At 40.5% G+C, this 19,591-nt stretch overlaps 1 protein-coding gene across 3 annotated transcripts in view; it reads right to left on the bottom strand.

The window, feature by feature from the left end:
* LOC140197685 (lysine-specific demethylase 4C-like) overlaps positions 1–19,591 on the bottom strand; it is a 385,265-nt gene that overhangs the window by 171,118 nt on the left and 194,556 nt on the right. For all 3 annotated transcript variants that reach the window (XR_011885993.1, XM_072257997.1, XM_072257998.1), the window contains exons 14-15: positions 6,047–6,260; positions 5,883–5,959 (exon numbers count right to left, since the gene is read on the bottom strand). Coding sequence is in view for 2 of the 3 variants with exons in the window: in XM_072257997.1 (XP_072114098.1) it covers positions 5,883–5,959; positions 6,047–6,260 (291 nt within the window). In the remaining variant the exon portion in view is untranslated. The remainder of the gene's footprint in view (positions 1–5,882; positions 5,960–6,046; positions 6,261–19,591) is intronic.

The raw sequence follows: 19,591 nt of genomic DNA, 5'->3' as shown, positions 1-19,591 counted from the left end.
CTGCATCATTACCTCGCAACTCTTAAACTCTATCCCTTGACTTATGAAAGCTAACACCCCATAAGCTTTCTTAACTACCTTATCTACCTGTGAGGCAACTTTCAGGGATCTGTGGACATGTACCCCCAGATCCCTCTGCTCCTCCACACTACCAAGTATCCTGCATTTACTTTGTACTCTGCCTTGGAGTTTGTCCTTCCAAAGTGTACCACCTCACACTTCTCTGGGTTGAACTCCATTTGCCACTTCTCAGCCTACTTCTGCATCCTACCAATGTCTCTCTGCAATCTTTAACAATCCTCTACACTATCTACAACACCACTAACCTTTGTGTCATCTGCAAACTTGCCATCCCACCCTTCTACCCCCACATCCAGGTCATTAATAAAAATCATGAAGAGGTCCCAGAACCGATCCTTGAGGGACACCACTAGTCACAACCCTCCAATCCGAATGTACTCCCTCCACCATGACCCTCTGCTTTCTGCAGGCAAGCCAATTCTGAATCCACCTGGCCAAACTTCCCTGGATCCCATGCCTTCTGACTTTCTGAATAAGCCTACTGTGTGGAACCTTGTCAAATGCCTTACTAAAATCCATATAGATCACATCCACTGCACTACCCTCATCTATATGCCTGGTCACCTTCTCAAAGAACTTTATCAGGCTTGTTAGACACAATCTGCCCTTCACAAAGCCATGCTGACTGCTCCTGATCAGACCATGATTCTCTAAATGCCCATAGATCCTATCTCTAAGAATCTTTTCCAACAGCTTTCCCACCACAGACGTAAGGCTCACTGTTCTTTAATTACCCGGACTATCCCTACTACCTTTTTTGAACAAGGGGACAACATTCGCCTCCCTCCAATCCCCCCGTACTATTCCCGTGGACAACGAGGACATAAAGATCCTAGCCAGAAGCTCAGCAATCTCTTCCCTCGCTTCGTGGAGCAGCCTGGGGAATATTCCGCCAGGCCCCGGAGACTTATCCGTCCTAATGTATTTTAACAACTCCAACACCTCCTCTCCCTTAATATCAACATGCTCCAGAACATCAACCTCACTCATATTGTTCTCAACGTCATCAAGTTCCCTCTCATTGGTGAGTCAGTAGTCTTCTTCTTCTTCTTCTTCATGTGCCTTGCACATTACACGCTTGGGTGATCATGGCTCTGCACATCGAACGATCCCTTGCAGCGTCAATGCTATCTCACACACTTAGATCTGGTAGTTCTTTCACAATGTCCATATATTTTCTTCTTTGCCTTCCTCTACCGCATTTCCCAGGCATACAGCCTTGTAATGTAAGGCATTCTATTTCTCCCTTTCTGATGACATGGCCCAGGGATTTAAGTTTCCTCTCATTTAATGTTCTCATTAAAGATCTTTTTATATGGGCACGTTGGAGTACCGTCTCATTAGTTACCTTATCTCTATATGATAGTTTCAGCATTCTTCTAAGAAACCACATTTCTGCTGCTTGTAAGTTTCTTTGGAGTTCTGGTGTTTGGAGTCAGTAGTAGGGAAGTCAAGTGGAATATTAGCATTCACTTTAAGAAGACGAATATAAAGGATATATTGCTGAGACTTTAAGACATTGGTCAGATCGCAGTTGGAGTATTGTGAGCTGTTTTGGGTTCTATATCGAAGGAAGCATTTGCTGGCATTGGAGAGGGTCCAGAGAATATTTGCTAAAATGATCCCAGGACACAGCGATTCTGATTGACAGGTTCACTATGCACCTTCAGGACAGGACTATTCAGTCTCTCTAAAACAGAGGTGGAGGTGGTTGCTTCAAGATCAACTCCTCTTGGCACACAAATGTGTCAGTGATGTCCCAATTCTGCTCACCAGACCTGGAATATCTCTCAATGAAGTGTTGTCCATTTTACCCGTTACAGGAGATTTCAGCAATCATTTTGGTAGCGGTGTACATTCCACCTCAGGCCAGTGTCAATCAGGCTCTAGATGATCTGAGCAATGTGATCAACATGCATGAAACAGCACACCCTGACGCCTTCACTGTCATTTTGGGGGATTTTAACTAGGCCATCTTGAAAAAGACACTCAATAATTATCATCAACAAATCACTTGTAGTAGAAGAGGAAACAACAAAATGGACCACAGTTACACCATCAAGAGCGCTTACTGTGCTATTCCATGCCCAGACTTTGGAAAGCCTGGCTGTATTTCTACTCCCTGAGTATTGGGAGAGACTGAAGACTGCAGCACCGGTAGTGAGGACCAAGAAGGTATGGACTAGGGAAGCACAGGAGCACTTACAGGACTGCTTTGAATCGGCGGGCTGGACTGTATTCAGGGATTCATCTTTGAATCTATTAGAATATGCCACAGTTGTTACCAGCTTCATTAAAAACCTGTGTGGATGAGTGCCTACGAAACATTGCTGTACATTCCCAAACCAAAAGCCGAGAATGAACCAGGAGGTTCGTCATCTGCTGAGGGTTAGATCTGTGACATTTAAGTCTGGTAACCCAGGTCTGCACAAGGAAACCAGGTATGACTTGCGGAGGTTCTATTTCAAGTGTGAAGAAACAATTCTGAGCCACATTGATGGCGACATCAGATGCATGTCAACTCTGGCAGGATCTGTAGGACATTACCTCCTACAAAGCAAAACCCAACAGCAAGAATAGCAGCGATGTTTCATAACCAGATGAGCTCAATGCCTTCTGTGCCCACTTTGAAAGGGAAAAAAATAACTACAGCTGTGAAGATCCCTGCTGCACACAGTGACCCTGTGATCTCTGTCTCTGAGGCCAATGTCAGGCTGTCTTTCAGGAGGGTGAACCCTCGCAAGGAGGCAGGCACCGATGGAGTATCTGAGTAAGGCTTTGAAAACTTGTGCCAACCAACTGACGGGAGTATTCAAGGTCATTTTCCGTCTTTCACTGCTACAGTCAGAAGTTCCCAACTGCTTCAAAGGGCAACAATTATACCAGTGCCTAAGAAGAGTAGTGTGAGCTGCCTTGATGACTATCATCCCGTAGTACTCACATCTAGTGATGAAAAGCCTTGAGAAGTTGGTTATGGTTAGAATCAACTCCTACCTCAGCAAGGACCAGGACTCACTGCAATTAGCCTATGACCACAGGAGGTCTATGGCAGATGCAATCTCCATAGCTCTTCACATGGGCTTAGATCACCTGAACAATGCAAACACCTATGTCAGGATGCTGGTAGACGACTATAGCTCAGCGCTTAACACCATCATTTCCACAGTCCTGATTGATAAGATACAGAATCTGGGCCTCTGTACTTCCCTCTGAAATTGGATAATCAAAAGACCACAATCTGTGTGGATCAGTAATAATATCTCCTCCTCACTGACTATCAATACTAGCAAACCTCAGGGATATATGCTTAGCCCACTGCTCTATTCTCTCGACACCCATGACTCTGTGGTGAGGCATAGCTGAAATGCCATCCATAAATTTGCTGATGGTACAATTATTGTTGGCAGAATCTCAAGATGGAGATGACAGGGCATACAGGAGAGAGATATACCAGCACAGCAATAATCTTGCACTCAACATCAGAAAGACCAAAGAGCTGATTGTGGACTTCAGAAAGGGTAAGACGAGGCAACATGAACCAATCCTCATGGAAGGGTGAGAAATGGAGAGAATGCGCTATTTCAAGTTCCTGGGTGTCAAGATCTCTGAGGTTCAAACCTGATCCCAACATATTAATACAACTATAAAGAAAACAAGGCAGCAGCAATATTTCATTAGGAGTTTGAGGACATTTGGTTTATCACCTAAAACACTCAAAAACTTCTACAGATGTACTGTTAGGCGTTCTGTTAGGCTGCATCACTCATTACTGTCAGGTATGGTGGGGCGGGGAGCTACTGCACAGGACCGAATGAAACTACAGGAAGTTCTAAAATTAGTCAACTCCATCTTGCATACTACCCACTGTAGTATTCAAGACATCTTCAAAGAGCGGTGCCTCTCAAAGGCAGCGTCCATTACTAAGGACCCCCTTGACCCAGGACCTGCCCGCTTCTCATTACCACCATCAGAAAGGAGGTACAGAAACCTGAAGGCTCACACTCATCAATTCAGCAGCTTCTCCTCTGCTATCTGATTCCTAAGTGAACACTACCTCACTTTTTTATATTATTTCTGTTTTTGCACTATCTTTAACTTAACTATTTTATTTATATATTTTTGTTACTGTAATTGATTTATTTTCCCCTATATTATCATGTATTGCATTGTACTGCTGCCATATAAGTTAACAAACTTCATAACATATGCCAGGGATATTATACCTGATTCTGATTGGGGAAAAAAAGAGTTAAAGTATGAGGAGCATTTGATGGCTTTGGTCTGTACTTGCTGGAGTTTAAAGCATGAGGGGGAATGTCACTGAATCTACCCAATATTGAAAGGTCAAGATAGAGTGGATATTAAGAGGACATTTCCATTCGGGGGGGAGTCTAGGGCCAGGGGGCACAGCTTCAGTATGGAAGGTATGGAAGCTTCAGAACAGAGTTGAGGATGAATTTCTTATCCAAACTTTGATGAATCTGTGGAATTCATTATCACAGATGGCTGGGGTGGCAACTCATCAAATATATTTAATGTGAAAGTTGATAGGTTCTAGATTCGTCAGGGCCTCAAAGGTTACAGGGAGAAGCTAAGTGAATAGGTTGAGAGGAGAAATAAACAGTCATGATCGAATGGCAAACCAGATTTGCTGGGCCAAATGGCCAAATTCTGCTCTTATGTCTTACGGTCTTACCAGAGGACAGATTTTTATTTCAGAACATTCCAATTTCCTGTTATCCTTACACTGAGAAGATACCTTAACTGCAGGTGTCAGTGAAATAAGTAATTTCATTGGTAATTCATTTTCTTTTCAGTGCTATGTAGAGTAAAAAATGCTGGTCAACCAAGTTTTACTCTTTAATAAATATGATTAAGATTCAATTAATTAATTTTACTAGGGAAGAAGGGAGGGGAAGTGCTAGGTTACCTACCTTTAAGCTTTTCTTTCCTTGAATGGAAGACTCCTTCAGCTACCAAAGAGCAAGCCCAAATCACTAATAGGCAGAACTGCAAAGACATTATCGCTTTAACATGTCTCCAATATTGATGCCAATATGTTGATGTCAATAGGTCACATGCATCTCCACTCTCTCGTGCCATTCCTGGATAACAATACTGATTTCCAAAACCAAGAAGAAACCTTTTTCTTGTCATGTGTGGAATAGTTTTAAATAAATAAATATATTCACTATTTCCCAAAAGGGATTTGGAGTTTGCTTCCATTGAAAGAATGATGAAAACCTTATCAGGTAGGTGTTAATAATTTTTCCATGAATTATATCTAAACAATAACTGAATTCAGAGGAAACATACAATAAAAAAAACAGACATTTAGGAATGAACATTCATTTAATAGAAATCTACAAAAAAAAGTTCTTTCTGCTACTTTTCCCCTCCTGGGTCAAGGAAGTACCACTTCTGTAAGATGTAGAGTCAAAATTGTACACTTATTGACAGCTATGTTCTACAACTACAAAGAAAAAGGATTAAGTAGTCCATTGGTACCTCTTAATCAACTTCATAAGTCAATTCCCAACAGATTGAAATGCAATTGTAAATTTGCTACTTTGTAACCCAAAACAAATTTATCATTAATAATTACATGATGCAACAGAATTTTAAGTGATGTTTGTAACTGCTGTTACAAAGATAACTTTAAACATAAAAGAAAATAAATCTATCTTTAATACACCTGAAGCTTATCAATAATCATAATCATTTAGCCTTTCAGTGATCCATTAGAATATAATAATGTGTCATCTTCAACAGAACACTGAATTAATGAAATGCATACTTACTGCGGACCATGCACCAATTATACAACGAGAACAAGTCCAACCATCATGGATCTCATGAAACGGAACACCATAACAACCTATAGATCAAAGTCAAGAGTCATAACCAATACTAAAAGTACAATAATGAGCATTCAAGAGAGCAGCAATAGTAAAATAGCACCTACTTGCATGTACTCGTAGACTGCACTTTGCACAGGATATCAGCAAACTAGTTCCATCTTCATTAATAAATGAATTTGTAGGGTAAAATTCATTACTTTCTTCACTGTATGCAAAGCACATTTCCGGAATAAGGGGTTTTGATTTATGTTGCTTGGATGGTGACACTTCTGCTGAATTAGATTCGATTTGAGATCTCGTTTCCAAGGATTGATCAGGCTTCACAAAATAAATTGCAGAAAAGTTAATCATGTTGGGTTTTCTTGTCCAAAAGTGTTTGGAAACAAAGTGAATATCAAAAAGGAAAAAAGATCACGGATTGGCAATTTCAGTTTTACATGTAATACATTCTTAAGCTAACAATAACATCTTCAGATGCAGAATAAACTTCTTTCCACATAACACTCAGGAATCACAACCTCCATCAGCAATTTCTCAGGTATCCATACAAAAGTTCATATCTATTCATCACAAGTCATTTTGTGCTTTGCAATCAGATTGTTAATCAATATAAAGCGAAGGACACGTTTTTGTTTCTGGTTATTATTAACTAGATACCTATAAAACATAGTCCAAATTGTAGCAAGTATGGCAGACAATATAGTTTAGGATGAAAGGCAAAGTGTGCCTGATAAGATTTAAGAGGCTGCAGCAAACTAAAAGATAAGAGACTGAAGAAACACAAAATAATCTGCAGATTCTGGGGTCAAAGCAACACTCACAACACGCTGGAGGAACTCAGCAGGTCGGGCAGCATCCGTCCTGACGAAGGGTTCCGGCCTGAAACGTCGACCGATCTTTTCCACGGATGCTGCCCGACCTGCAGAGTTCCTCCAGTGGTCGTGAGTAAGAGACTGAAGAGATTTGCCTGCTAGAGAGATTGAAGAAATAAAAAAAAAGTGATAATGGGGCCTTCAATTATCCTATTATGGCCTGATTTAATAACAACTGAAAGAGAGATTTCAAAAATGAGGGCAAAAGAATTTACTTGTTTACTGCTTTAATAACATGGTGGCAAAGAAAAAAATGAGTTATCTCCTTTAGCAGAGTGAAGTGACCCAAGGACAAGGAGAGCATGCAGAGGAAGAATATATGGGCAACCACAATCACATATCAGATTTAGAATAGTTACAGAATGCAAAAATACGATAGTGCAAAACGGCTTAACTGGTGAGAAACTAAATTCAGTTAGCTAAATGGCAATCTAGCTCATTAAACTTAGATCAAAAAGTTATAGACCGAAAAGTAATGGAATAAGGGTTTTAAAGATGAGGCAATTTGGATACAGAATAAAAGCATTCTTTTCAGAGGAAAAGAGGGGTGACCAAAGTTAAAATTGACTTAAACAGAGAAACACAGAAAACCTACAGCACAATATAGGCCTTTCAAGCCCAAGACGCTGTGCTGAAGATGTACTTATTTTAGAAATTACCTAGAGTTATCCACAGCCCTCCATTTTTCTAAGCTCCACGTTATGTATCCAGGAGTCTCTTAAAAGACCCTATTGTATCCACCTCCACCACCGTCGCTGGCAGCTCATTACGTGCACTCAACACCCTCTGCATAAAAAACTTGTCCCTTACATCTCTTCTGTACCTACTTCTAAGCAGCTTAAAACTGTGCCCTCTCATGTTAGACATTTCAGTCCTGGGAAAAAGCCTCTGACTATCCACATGATCAATGCCTCTCATCATCTTATATGCCTTTATAACGTATCTCATCCTCCGTCATTCCAGGGAGAAAAGGCAGAGTTCACTCAACCTACTCTCATAAGGTATGCTCCCCAATCCAGGCAACATCCTTGCAAATCTCCTCTGCACCCTTTCTATAGTTCCCACATCCTTCCTGTAGTGAGGTGACCAGAACTGAGCACAGTACTCCGAGTGGGGTCTGACCAGGGTCCAATAGAGCTGTACCATTACCTCTTGGCTCTTAAACTCAATCCCGCGGTTGATGAAGGGTAATGCACCATATGTCTTCTTAACCAGACAGTCAACCTGCGCAGCAACTTTTGAATGTCCTATGGACATGGACCCCATGATCCCTCTGATCCTCCACACTGCCAAGAGTCTTACCATTAATACTATACTCTGCCACCATATTTGACCTACCAAAATGAACCACCTCACACTTATCTGGGTTGAACTCCATCTGCCGCTTCTCAGCCCAGTTTTGCATCCTATCAATGTCCCGCTGTAACCTCTGAAAGCCCTCCACATTGTCCACAACACCCCCAACCTGTGTGTCATCAGCAAATTTACTAGCCCTTCCCTCCACTTCCTCATCCAGGTCATTTATAAAAATCACGAAAAGAAGGCTTAACGATGAAAGATAGAGAAGTCAGAATATCAGAAAAGGGGCTTATCAGAACTATGCAACTCAGACAGCATCTTTAAAGGGGAATAAACAGTTGATGATTCAGACTATGACCCTTCATCAAGACTGGAAAAGAAGGGGGAAGAAGTCAGATAAAGGTGGTGGGGAGGGGGATGAACTCAAGCTGGCAGGTGTGAAGTGAAGCCAGGTAAGTGGGAAGGTAGGAAGGTAGGGAAGGAGAGATGAAGAAAGAAGCTGGGAGGTGATAGGTGGAAGAGGTGAAGGGCTGAAAGAAGAGCAATCTGATAGGGCAGAACAGTGGACCAAGGAAGAAAGGAAAGAAGGAGGGGCACCAGAAGGAGATGACAGGCAAGGGAAAAGAAAAGAAGGAGTGAATGGAAAAAGTAAGAGGGGGAAGGGGGAGAAATTCAAAGTAAGTTTATTATGAAAGTACATATATGTCACCATATACAATCCTGAGATTCATTTTCTTGTGGGCATACTCAATACATCTATAATAAAATAATAATCGTAATAGAATCAATGAAAGACTGCACCAACTTGGGTGTTCAACCAATGTGCAAAAGACAACAAACTACAAATACAAAAAAAAAAGATAAATAAATAAGCAATAAATATCAAGAACACGAGATGAAGAGTCACTGAAAGTGAGTCTATAGATTGTGGGAACAGTTCAGTGATGGAGCAAGTGAAGTTGAGTGAAATTATTCCCTTTGGTTCAAGCACCTGATGGTTGAGGGGTAATAACCATTCCTGAACCTGAAGCTCCAGTACTTTCCTCCTAGTGGCAGCAGTGATTACCAGTAATTAAAGAATTTGATGTCCATGTCATCAGGTTGGAGGTAACCCAGACAGAATATGAGCTGTTGCTCCTCCAAACTAAGAGTGGCCTCATCGTGGCAGCAGAGAAGGCTATGAACTGTCATGTTGGAATGGCTGTCCTGTTTGAAAAACTTACTGGAGTTCTGTGAGGACATAACGAGCACCGTGGATAGAAAGAAACAGATGGACGTTAGTTACTTGGATTTCTAGAAGGCACTTGATAAGATGCCATATAAAAGACTTATCCATCAGATAAGGATGCATAGAGTTGGGGATGATGTATTAACATGGATAGAGGATTGATTAACTAATAGAGAGCAGAGAGTTGAGATAGATGGGTGTTACTCTGGTTGGCAATCAGTGGTGAGCAGTGTGCTGCAGAGGTTGGTGCTGGCCCCGCAACTGTTCGCGATATACATTAACTATTTGGAAGAGGGGACCGAGTGTAGCGTATCCCAGTTTGCTGACGATACTAAACTGAGCAGAAAAGCTAATTGTGCAAAAGATACAGAAAGTCTGCAAGGGTCTGGCAGATGGAGTACAATGCTGGTAAGTGCAAGGTCATCCACTTTGAAAGGAAAGCTGAAAGAGCAGATTATTAATTCAGTGGTAAAAAATTGCAGCATGCTGCTGCGTAGAGGCATGTGGGAGTGCTTGTGCATGAATCACAAAAGGTTGGCTTGCAGGTGCAACAGGCTATCAAGAAGGCAAATGGAATGTTGGCCTTTGTTGCTAGAGAAATTGAATTTAAGAGCAGGGAGATTATGCTGCAACTGTACAGGGTACTGGTGAGACCACACCTAGAGTACTGCATGCAGCTCTGGTCTCCTTACTTGAGGAAGGATATACTGGCTTTGAAGGCAGTGCAGAGGAGGTTCACCAGGATGATTCCAGAGACTATGAGGAGAGATTGAGTCGCCTGGGACTATACTGACTAGAATTCAGAAGAATGAGAGGAGATCTTATAGAAACATAAAATTATGAAAGGGATAGAAAAGATAGAGGGAGGAAAGTTGTTTCCACTGGTAGAGAGGACTAGAACTAGGTGACATAGTCTCAAGATTCGGGGAGTAAATTTAGGACGGAGATGAGAAGGAACTGTCTTTCCCTAAGAGTGAAGAATCTGTGGAATTCTCTGCCCAATGAAGCAGTGGAGGCTACCTTAGTAAATATATTTAAAACAAGGTTGGACAGATTTTTGCATAGTAGGAGAATTAAGGGTTATGGAGAAAAGGCAGGTAGGTGGAGATGTAAACAACAGGAATTCTGCAGATGCTGGAAATTCAAGCAACACACATCAAAGTTGCTGGTGAACGCAGCAGGCCAGGCAGCATCTGTAGGAAGAGGTGCAGTCGACGTTTCAGGCCGAGACCCTTCGTCAGGACTGATGTGACTAGGTGGAGATGTGTCCATGGCCAGATCAGCCATGATTTTATTGAATGGCAGAGCAGGCTCGACAGGCCAGATGGCCTACTCTTGCTCCTATTTCTTATGTTCTTATGAAATCCGGAAGTCAAAACAAAATTGGTGCCCATCAGGAAATCCTGTCTTTTGTGCTCGACGAAGTAATCCACCAATCTTTGATGAGTCTCAATGATGTAGCGCAGACCATATTGGGATCCCTAGAGACAGTACATGTCTCCAACACACTCACAAGTGAAGAGTCACCTCTCCGGGAATGATTGTTTGAGGCCCTGAATGATGGTGAGGGAGGTGTAGGGGCAGGAGCAGCACTTGTCCCACTTGCAGGGATAAGTGCTAGCAGGGAGATTAGTGGAAAGAGATGAGTGGACAAGGAAGTCATATAGAGAGCAATCCCTATGATAAGCAGAGGAAAAGATGTGCTTGGTGGTAGAATCACGCTGATGTTGGAAGTTATGGAGAATGAGGTGCTGGATATGGAGGCTCATAGGGTAAAAGGTAAAGACAAAGGGAACCTTACCCCTGTTTTGGCATTGGGAGCATGGAGTGAGGACAGATATGCAGGAAATGGAGGAGATACATGTCAAGGCAGTGATGGAGGCAGGAGAGTGGGTAAGCATGGTAGTGGAAGCGAAATCTCATTCTTTGAAGAAAGAGCACATCTCAGAGGTTCTGGAATGCAAAGCCTCAGCATAAAAACAGATGTGGCAGAGACGTGGACACTGAGAAAGGGGAATAAATTTTTTACAAGTGACAGGGTGGGAAGAAGTATAGTCTAGAAAGCTGTGAGAATCAGTAGGCTGATAAAATATATCAGTAGATGTCTTCAGAGACGTTGAAAAAGGTGGAGAGAGGTGTCAGAGATGGACTAAGTAAGTTTGAGTGCAGAGTGGAAGTTGGAGGCAAAGTTGAAGAAATTGACAAGCTCAGAATGCAGCAGGAAGCAGCACCAATGCAGCCATCAATGTAACACAGAAGAAGTTGGGGAGCATTATCAATGTAGGCCTCAAATATGGACTGTTCCACATAGTTGACAAAAGGCTTGGCTTAGCTAGGGCTTATGCAGGTGTCCCTAGCTATACCCTGAGTTTGGAGAAAGTGGGAATAGCCAAAAGAGAAATTGTTGAGGGTGAGAACCAAATCCCCCAGACAGAGCAAAGTGATGGTGAAGGGGATCTGGTTAAATCTGTTGTCCAGAAAGAAGCAGAGAGCTTTTAAGGATTTCCTGATGGGGGGAATGTTGTACTGAAATGACCACCCAGTTCAATTTGACTTCCAATTTCTTTCAGGCATATTGTTCCATAGCCTCCTCTGCTGCCATGATGAGGCCCCACTCAGGTTAAGGGAGCAACACCTCTGGGTAGCCTCCAACCTGATGGCATGCACACAAATTTCTTCTTTCTCCCACTTCTCTCCTTTTCCATTCCCCATTCTGGTTCTCCTCTCCTTCCTTCTCTTCTCATCTGCCTATCTTATCACTGTGTGCCCCTCCTCCTTCCCTTTCTTCTGTGGACAACTGTCTTATCTTATTAGATTCCTTCTTCTTCAGCCATTCATTTCTACCAGCCATCACCTTTCAGCTTGTTACTTTATTCCAACCCCTTCCCCCACCCACTCTCTTTCCTCTCTCCTGGTCTCAGCTATCACCTGCCAACTTGTACTCCTCCCCCGCCCCCACACCCACTTTATTCTGCCTTCATTTCTTTCTTTCCAGTGTTGATGAAGGGTTGTGGCATGAAAAGTTGACCATTTATTCCCTTCAAGAAATGCTGTCTGACTTGCTGAGTTCCTCCAGCACTTTGTGTGTTACTCAAATTTCCACCCTCTGCAAAATTATTTGTGTTTATGAGAATTATGCAGTTCACAATACAATAACAAGACAAACCACTGACAAAGGTCAGAGGAGATCTACAAAAACAAATCAAAAGAGCAAAGAAAAGTTACGAGACTTGATTAGTAGCTATTGTAAACAGGAATCAAAATAATGTATAAACACATTAATTCTAAAAGTGCTGTGAAGTAAAGAACAAAATCAATTGAAGACAAAATTAAATATTCTTGTGAGAATGAAAGGTGTGGTTAAGGTGAGCTACTTGTGTGGCTGAGGATTTAGAAAGTGCCTTCTCTAGATAACAGAATACCAGTATTAAACAAGCATGGGAGAAGGTAGTGGTGATAGAGTATAGGACAATAAAATATATAAAAGTAAATAATTAAATGTTGACAGGAGTTTGTCGAAGTAGTAAAACTATCCAATCCAGGTGGGGTGCATCCTAGGTTTGAAGAAAGTGCGTGGAAATTGCAATTGCTGGGTTGATAATCTGCCATTAATTTCCTATTGCTTTACTACTGAAGTAGCACAAGAGGACTCACAACTGTAATCAGGATCCTCTGTTTAAAAGGATGGAAGGGATTAACTCAGTCAAGACAGTTAGTCATCCTAATAGTGGTGACAGATAAACTTTCAAGCAATAACCCCAACACAATTAATTAAATTTCACAGCAATACAAGCTAATTAAAGAAAGGCAATACCATTCTGTTAAAAACCATCATCTCTGGCTAAACTGATGAAGGAGCAGGAAAGATAGTACAGTTATTGCCATGCAAGTGGCTTTCAACATTTGGTAAAGGTTTCAATAGAATTGACAACAAGCAAAGTTATGGGTCTAAAAGGACAAGGGCAGCATGCCAGAAAGAAATGGATTTGTTTCCCCTGTTTATTGGTGCGCACAAGAACCTCCTTGATTAATACTTTAGCAAAGGTAAAAAGAGCCACATCTCATTCAGCCGAATGAAGTATCCAAGGACAAAGATAAGACCACAAGATATAGGGCAGAATTAGGTAGGCCATTTAGCTCATCGTGTCTGCTCTACCATTTCATCATGGCTGATGCATTTTCCTTTTCAGCCCTAATTTCCTGCCTTCTCCCCATATCCCTTTGTGCCCTGAACAATCAAGAATCCATCAATCTCTGCTTTAAATATATGTAAGGACTTGGCCTCCACAGCCACCTGTGGCAATGAATTCCACAGATTCACCATTCTCTGTCTAAAGAAATTCTTCCTCATCTCAGTTCTAAGGACACCCTTCTATTCCGAGGCTGTGTCCTCTGGTCCTAGATTCTCCCACGATAGGAAACATCTTCTCCATATCCACTCTATCCAGGTAGTTTAACATTCAATAGGTTTCAATTTGGTCACCCCTCATTCTTCTGAATTCCAGTGAATACAGGCCCAGAGCCACCAGACATTCTGGAGAGCATAGCATGCTGGAATATGTGGGGAAGAGCAATCATCGGATTAAGAATAGATATGGAAAATGATACATTCAAGTGTATAGTAATTTCTTGGTTTAGAGAGAGTTAAAGAGTGGGTTTTGTTTGGGGAAGATATGATGAACAATGTTTCTTATGGTCTACATTGATGACATAACTTTAGATAAATAAAATAATTGCAAATTATTTTATGGCACCACTGAGAAATATATAAATATTCTCAGAGGATTGTAATGGACTTAAGGAAGACAATGGTGAGTGTATTCTAACAGAAGTAAATGAAGCAATGTACATTCATGTTAAGAATGAGAAGTAGATTTTTAGTGACTTGCAGAAACAGAAAAACCTATGGGAGTATGTATCCAACTATTTTTAAGGTGACAATACAGTTTAGACCCGTGTTTGCACAGTACATTAGATCATAATATTGCAGAACAGAGCCCCCACCAGCTCTCTGCCAAATCATTCTTGGCATTCCTTTTCCTCAGCTCAGTATTAATCTAACCTTTGTTTGAAAGCAATGACTGAGCCTGCTTTTGCTACCCTCTCAGACAATGAATTCCAAGTTGTCTCAGAGTATTCACAATACAGAAGAAAATTTTCCTTATGTCAGCCAGCTCTTTTGTTAATCACTTTTTAATCTACATCCTCTGATGCTTAAACCTTTTGCAAGTACAAACAGTTTCACTTTGCTTAGACTTCATTATTTTCAACATATTTAATCAAATTGATTCAAGTTTCTGTAGCTTATTATGCAACTGGAAATGTTCATCTTCAGAAGAAGTCTGGTAAACTTTTCCTACATCTATGCCTCTGGGCTTTCACATCTTTCCTCGAGTAAACTGACCAGAGCAGAATTAGTTGCAGAAGACTCTTTCAGTGCTTTTATGGGTATTTTAATATAGCCTTCATGTTTCCTAACTTTAAATTATTAATTATAAACTCCAAGACAGCTTCTTTATTTTTGCACTCAACTCACTATCATTTTTCAAGATTTGTGTGCATATACACCAGGTCTCTTAGCTCCTAGATTCTCTTTAGAATTGTACCTTTGTAGTTTTACTTTCATGTATTCTTCCAGTCAAAATGCACAAGTTCAATTCTGTATATCAATTTTCAGCAGTCATGCATATGTGTGTGGGCACGTGGCCAAGTGGTTAAGGCATTGAACTAGCGACCTGAAGGTCGTGAGTTCGAGCCCCAGCCGAGGGAACGCGTTGTGTCCTTGAGCAAGGCACTTAATCGCACATTGCTGTGCGATGACACTGGTGTCAAGCTGTATGGGTCCTAATGCCCTTCCCTTGGACAACATTGGTGTCGTGGAGAGGGGAGACATGGGCAACTGCTGGTCTTCCATACAACCTTGCCCAGGCCTGAGCCCTGGAGAGTGACTTCCCACGCGCAGATCCATGGTCTCACAAGACTAACGGATGCCTTTACGCATATGTCAATATCAATCTATTATTATCCTTTTTAAGTTCATTATCTTCCTCAAAATCAGTGTTGGACTTACATATAGTGTGGAAGTAGGACCTTCAGCACACTGGTTTTAAAATTAGGAAGAACTTTGAAAATGAATAGAATATGTAAATGAGTCAAAATGACAGGGAAAATACTGAAGCATCTGCAACAAGTAGCATCAATAGTTTGAAAGTGTACGCCAATGAAAGCAAGGAATGTATTCTAATTACTCATAAGTTAGCAGACATTTAGCAATGCTTCTTTGTCACCATTTCTTTCCATCTTGTTATGAGCTTCACATTGAACTTGATTGCAATTGTTAAGCTGTTAGATTTAAGGTGCTGAAGGGAATTATTCTTGCTGCTAAAATATTTGATAATACATAATCATAAGAAGATTCCGTATTGACCTGGCAAGGATATTAAGGGACAAGTAATGCAATGCAGTTTCACTCCAGCCCATCCCAAATTGCCCCTGGAAGAGATATTTTCCCCATTCTTTTTATCTGTCATAGTAATTTATATAGTCTTAATTACTGAAGGACCAATTTACACAACTGGGTCACACTTAATCTTTGTTCTTGCTTATAAAATGTCTGACTTTGCTGCCGATGAAACATGTTTTTCTTTAATTAATTTAACTTTAATTCATATCTCATCCTCCATCATTTCTTCTTTCTCCATCTTAAAACTGCTAAGGAGACGAACCACTGGGCTGAATGTTCATTAAATCCCAGTTGCCACATTAATTTCTCCATGCCATTTTCATTTTAATTTCATGCAGTTTCAAGGACAGCATTAACAAAGTGCAACTTATGACAATTGTTGAGAGATGTGTCACTTTTTGATCTCTTTTCCACAACTTGGTTATGCAGAGTGACAAAATTAAAATGTATCACAAAGAATCTACAAAATATACTGAAGTATCAAATGAGCTGATGATCAATGTAACTTTTACGAAAATATTTATTGCATATGCAAAACAGAAAGGACTAGGAAACAGGCAGAGTATGTGCCATAAAATACCTGATGCTGAAAAGAACGAGAGAACTTAACAGGAAAGGAACCATAGTCATTTGGCAAGGCTGTGGTGAGGGACTTAAAAGATTGACAGGGCTACAGTGAGGTGCTTAAAAGATCAGCAAGGCCATCTCAGGACTTGCACTACATTACCATGAAAATCCTGCCTTTAAAGAAGCTAATCAACTCCCTTATAACATTTATGGCATCAACTTCCACAACCTGTTAGGAACCTGACAACCCATTTAGTCAACAGTTTCCATTTTTATTAGGCAACTTTATACCATAGCGTAACAATTCCACAGAGTTTTTGACATTTTATCCTCACATCTCTCCTACAAAACACTTCATAGAATGTTTACTGCAAAAAATTATTCACTGGGAAGGAGAGAGAAAGTGCATAATATAAACTAATTACCTAACATCTATCATCAGAAGATTGCAAAAGTCTATGATTATTAAAATGATTAATAGGCAGTTGATAGTTTCATGAAAGTGAGATCAAGTTTGACAACATTTAAGTAACTGGGTAAATAAAAGGGAACGTTAATGAATCATTTGGCACTCTAAAAGGCACTCATTAAGGGTTTTTAGCATTGAAGACAACATGCTGGTATGGGTCACAAAAAAGAGAAAATCTGCAGATGCTGGCAATCAAGGCAACACACACAAAATGCTGGAGGAATTCAGCAGGACTGATGAAGGGTCTCAGCCCAAAACATCAACTGTACTCTTTTCCATAGACGTTGCCAGGCTTGCTGAGTTCCTTTAGCATTTTGTGTCTGCATATTGGTATGGGTCGAGGTTTGGCTTAAATGTGAGAAAACTCAGTAGGGATAAATTGGTTATTTTCAGCTGCAACTAGTGGGGTGAAACAAAGATCACTGAGGCCTTATTACATAGTAATAATATAGGGGGAGGTATTAAGTGCAACATACTGACTAATAATTAAATATACAGACGATAGGTGGGAAAGTGAGGTATGAGGAGGACATGATCATGCTGATCTAATGTTGCAGCGTGTGCAGCAGTATACTTTTGACATGTGTGATGCAGAGCAAAGTACATAATGTGCATGCAGTCAGATGCCAGTGGTTCTGAATAAAGGGAACTATTTCCACTGTGAGAATCTCGAAGAACTCAGCAACATAGATTTAAAATGATTGGCATAAGAATCAAAGCTGACATGGGAAAGCCAGCTTATATAGCAACAAATAATAATCTGAAATTCACTGCCTGAAAGGGTAACAAGAAATACAAGCAGGACTAAACCCATGTACCTGTAGTCATCATATCTGCTTTGTTATTCAATAAGATCATCCCAAAACTATCTTCCACTAATCCTACATCCCTTGGTTCTAATATCTACAACATGACCTGCATCAAAAAGCACATGAAACCAACAAGCCAGGAGGAATAACATGGTTTTTGAAGCAAGTTTTAAAAGAGCAGCAAAATATAAACATGATAGGATTTTTTATTTAAATATAGGTGCAAAAATCTGAAACAAAATCAGAAAATGCTGGTAACACTCAGTGGGCCAAACAGCATTTGTGCAAAAAGAAACAAAATTAAGATTTCATTCGCAGACACAGAGAAAGATGACAAGAGCTACACCACCATTATTCTAGCATTCCTCTTTCCCATCCATGAAATGCAGGTTAACAGTTTATGAGACTTACTAACTTTCAGTCTCCTTAAGTACTTTCTTACTGCTTCTTTCATTATTGCTGATTTCTCAGCAGCTTTAATTGTGAATGTCTAAGAGTTGACAAAGCTATTGGGCTAGAAAATGGGGCTAGACTGGGCTGCACTTACAAAGTCCAACCCAGGGTCCTTGGGTAATTATCCAACCTTCTATGTTGTAATTCTCCAAGATGACCACAGCCTTGAAGTATGGCTTGTAGGCTTGTGTGCCTCAATGATCCGGAGACATGTTGGCTGGAGTCAGGGGCCTGTGCTTTGACTCTTGGTAGTGTCACCCATGCCAAACAGGTCAAAGGGTACAGGCCAGACTGAGTGGTTCACAATCCTCCAGGTTTGGGGGCTGACAATCCTGACTGGCCAAAAAAAATGTTACAGAATAGCAATGAAGAATCCTTTACATTTATTGCTGCCCTAAATGCCAGTGGCATAACAGGCAGGAACTAACTATGCTGTGATAATTGTATGACTCTAGCTTAAAATTCCCTACATCATCACTCTTTTCATTCTCAAGTCATACCTTCAGAACCTCTCCTTTTACTTTAACAACTTCTGACCTAGCAACATTCTGGTCTCCTTCATCTCTACCCTTCCAATAACTTTTAATCCCTTCTGAAATGCGGTGACCTCTCTGCACCTACAAACTTTATAATATTTCTTCCTGAACATTGTAAAATATTGTAATATTTAAGTGAATTTATTTTTTCCCATGAGTTTGAAGTTTGACAGGGCCATTGATGTGAACTCATCAGCCTGAAATAATTTGCTTATAGCAAATCAGTCATGTCTCTCCTCGATTATCCTTGGCCATTCCAAGATTTATTTTGTTTCTGATAATAACTTACCGATTACTGACATAAGGTTGATTTGTTTGTATTTTCATTGCTTGTCACCTGCTCTTTCTTGAAGAATTATAACATGAACAACCTGCCAACATTCTGGTTCCAGTTCTATATCTAACAAGGACTGAAAATCTGAAGCAGTGGTTTTGCTATTCCTAGATTGGTTTCTTTCTGCTGTATGGGACATGTCTGTACATAGGCCAAGTGGCAATACCAAAGGCATTTCTTTTTGTTTTACTTATGTTTTCACTCTATTACTATCCAATACTTCCCACTCTAAGCAGCAATAAAAAAGTAAACTGCTTTGTCTGAAGTTGAAAACTACTCATCTATTCTGTCTGTACATACCAACTTCCATAGTTCCTTACTTCCATACACTCAATATACACAATTTTTTACTTAGTCAATTTCATATGCCAAGTTGATGAAACATTTACAAACTGACTTTAATATCAACCGTTTTCCTCCTAACCTCCCATACCTGCTATGTTTACCTTATTAGTTCCCTTCTGAACCTCTACTAACTTTCCTGATTAACTGAATGTTCTGACATTAGACAAAATAATTTAAAGTTGTTTCTAACCAGTGCACATATGTTTCAGATAGTTTAACTTCTCAACTGAAAGGAATGGCTTCAATAGAACCTGTGTGCCATTCATTCATTTGT

The sequence above is a fragment of the Mobula birostris genome, chromosome 5, assembly GCF_030028105.1.
Source record: "Mobula birostris isolate sMobBir1 chromosome 5, sMobBir1.hap1, whole genome shotgun sequence".
Lineage (NCBI taxonomy): Eukaryota > Metazoa > Chordata > Chondrichthyes > Myliobatiformes > Myliobatidae > Mobula > Mobula birostris.
Note: the sequence above shows the minus strand (reverse complement) of the source record. Positions and strands in the feature narration are given on the sequence as shown.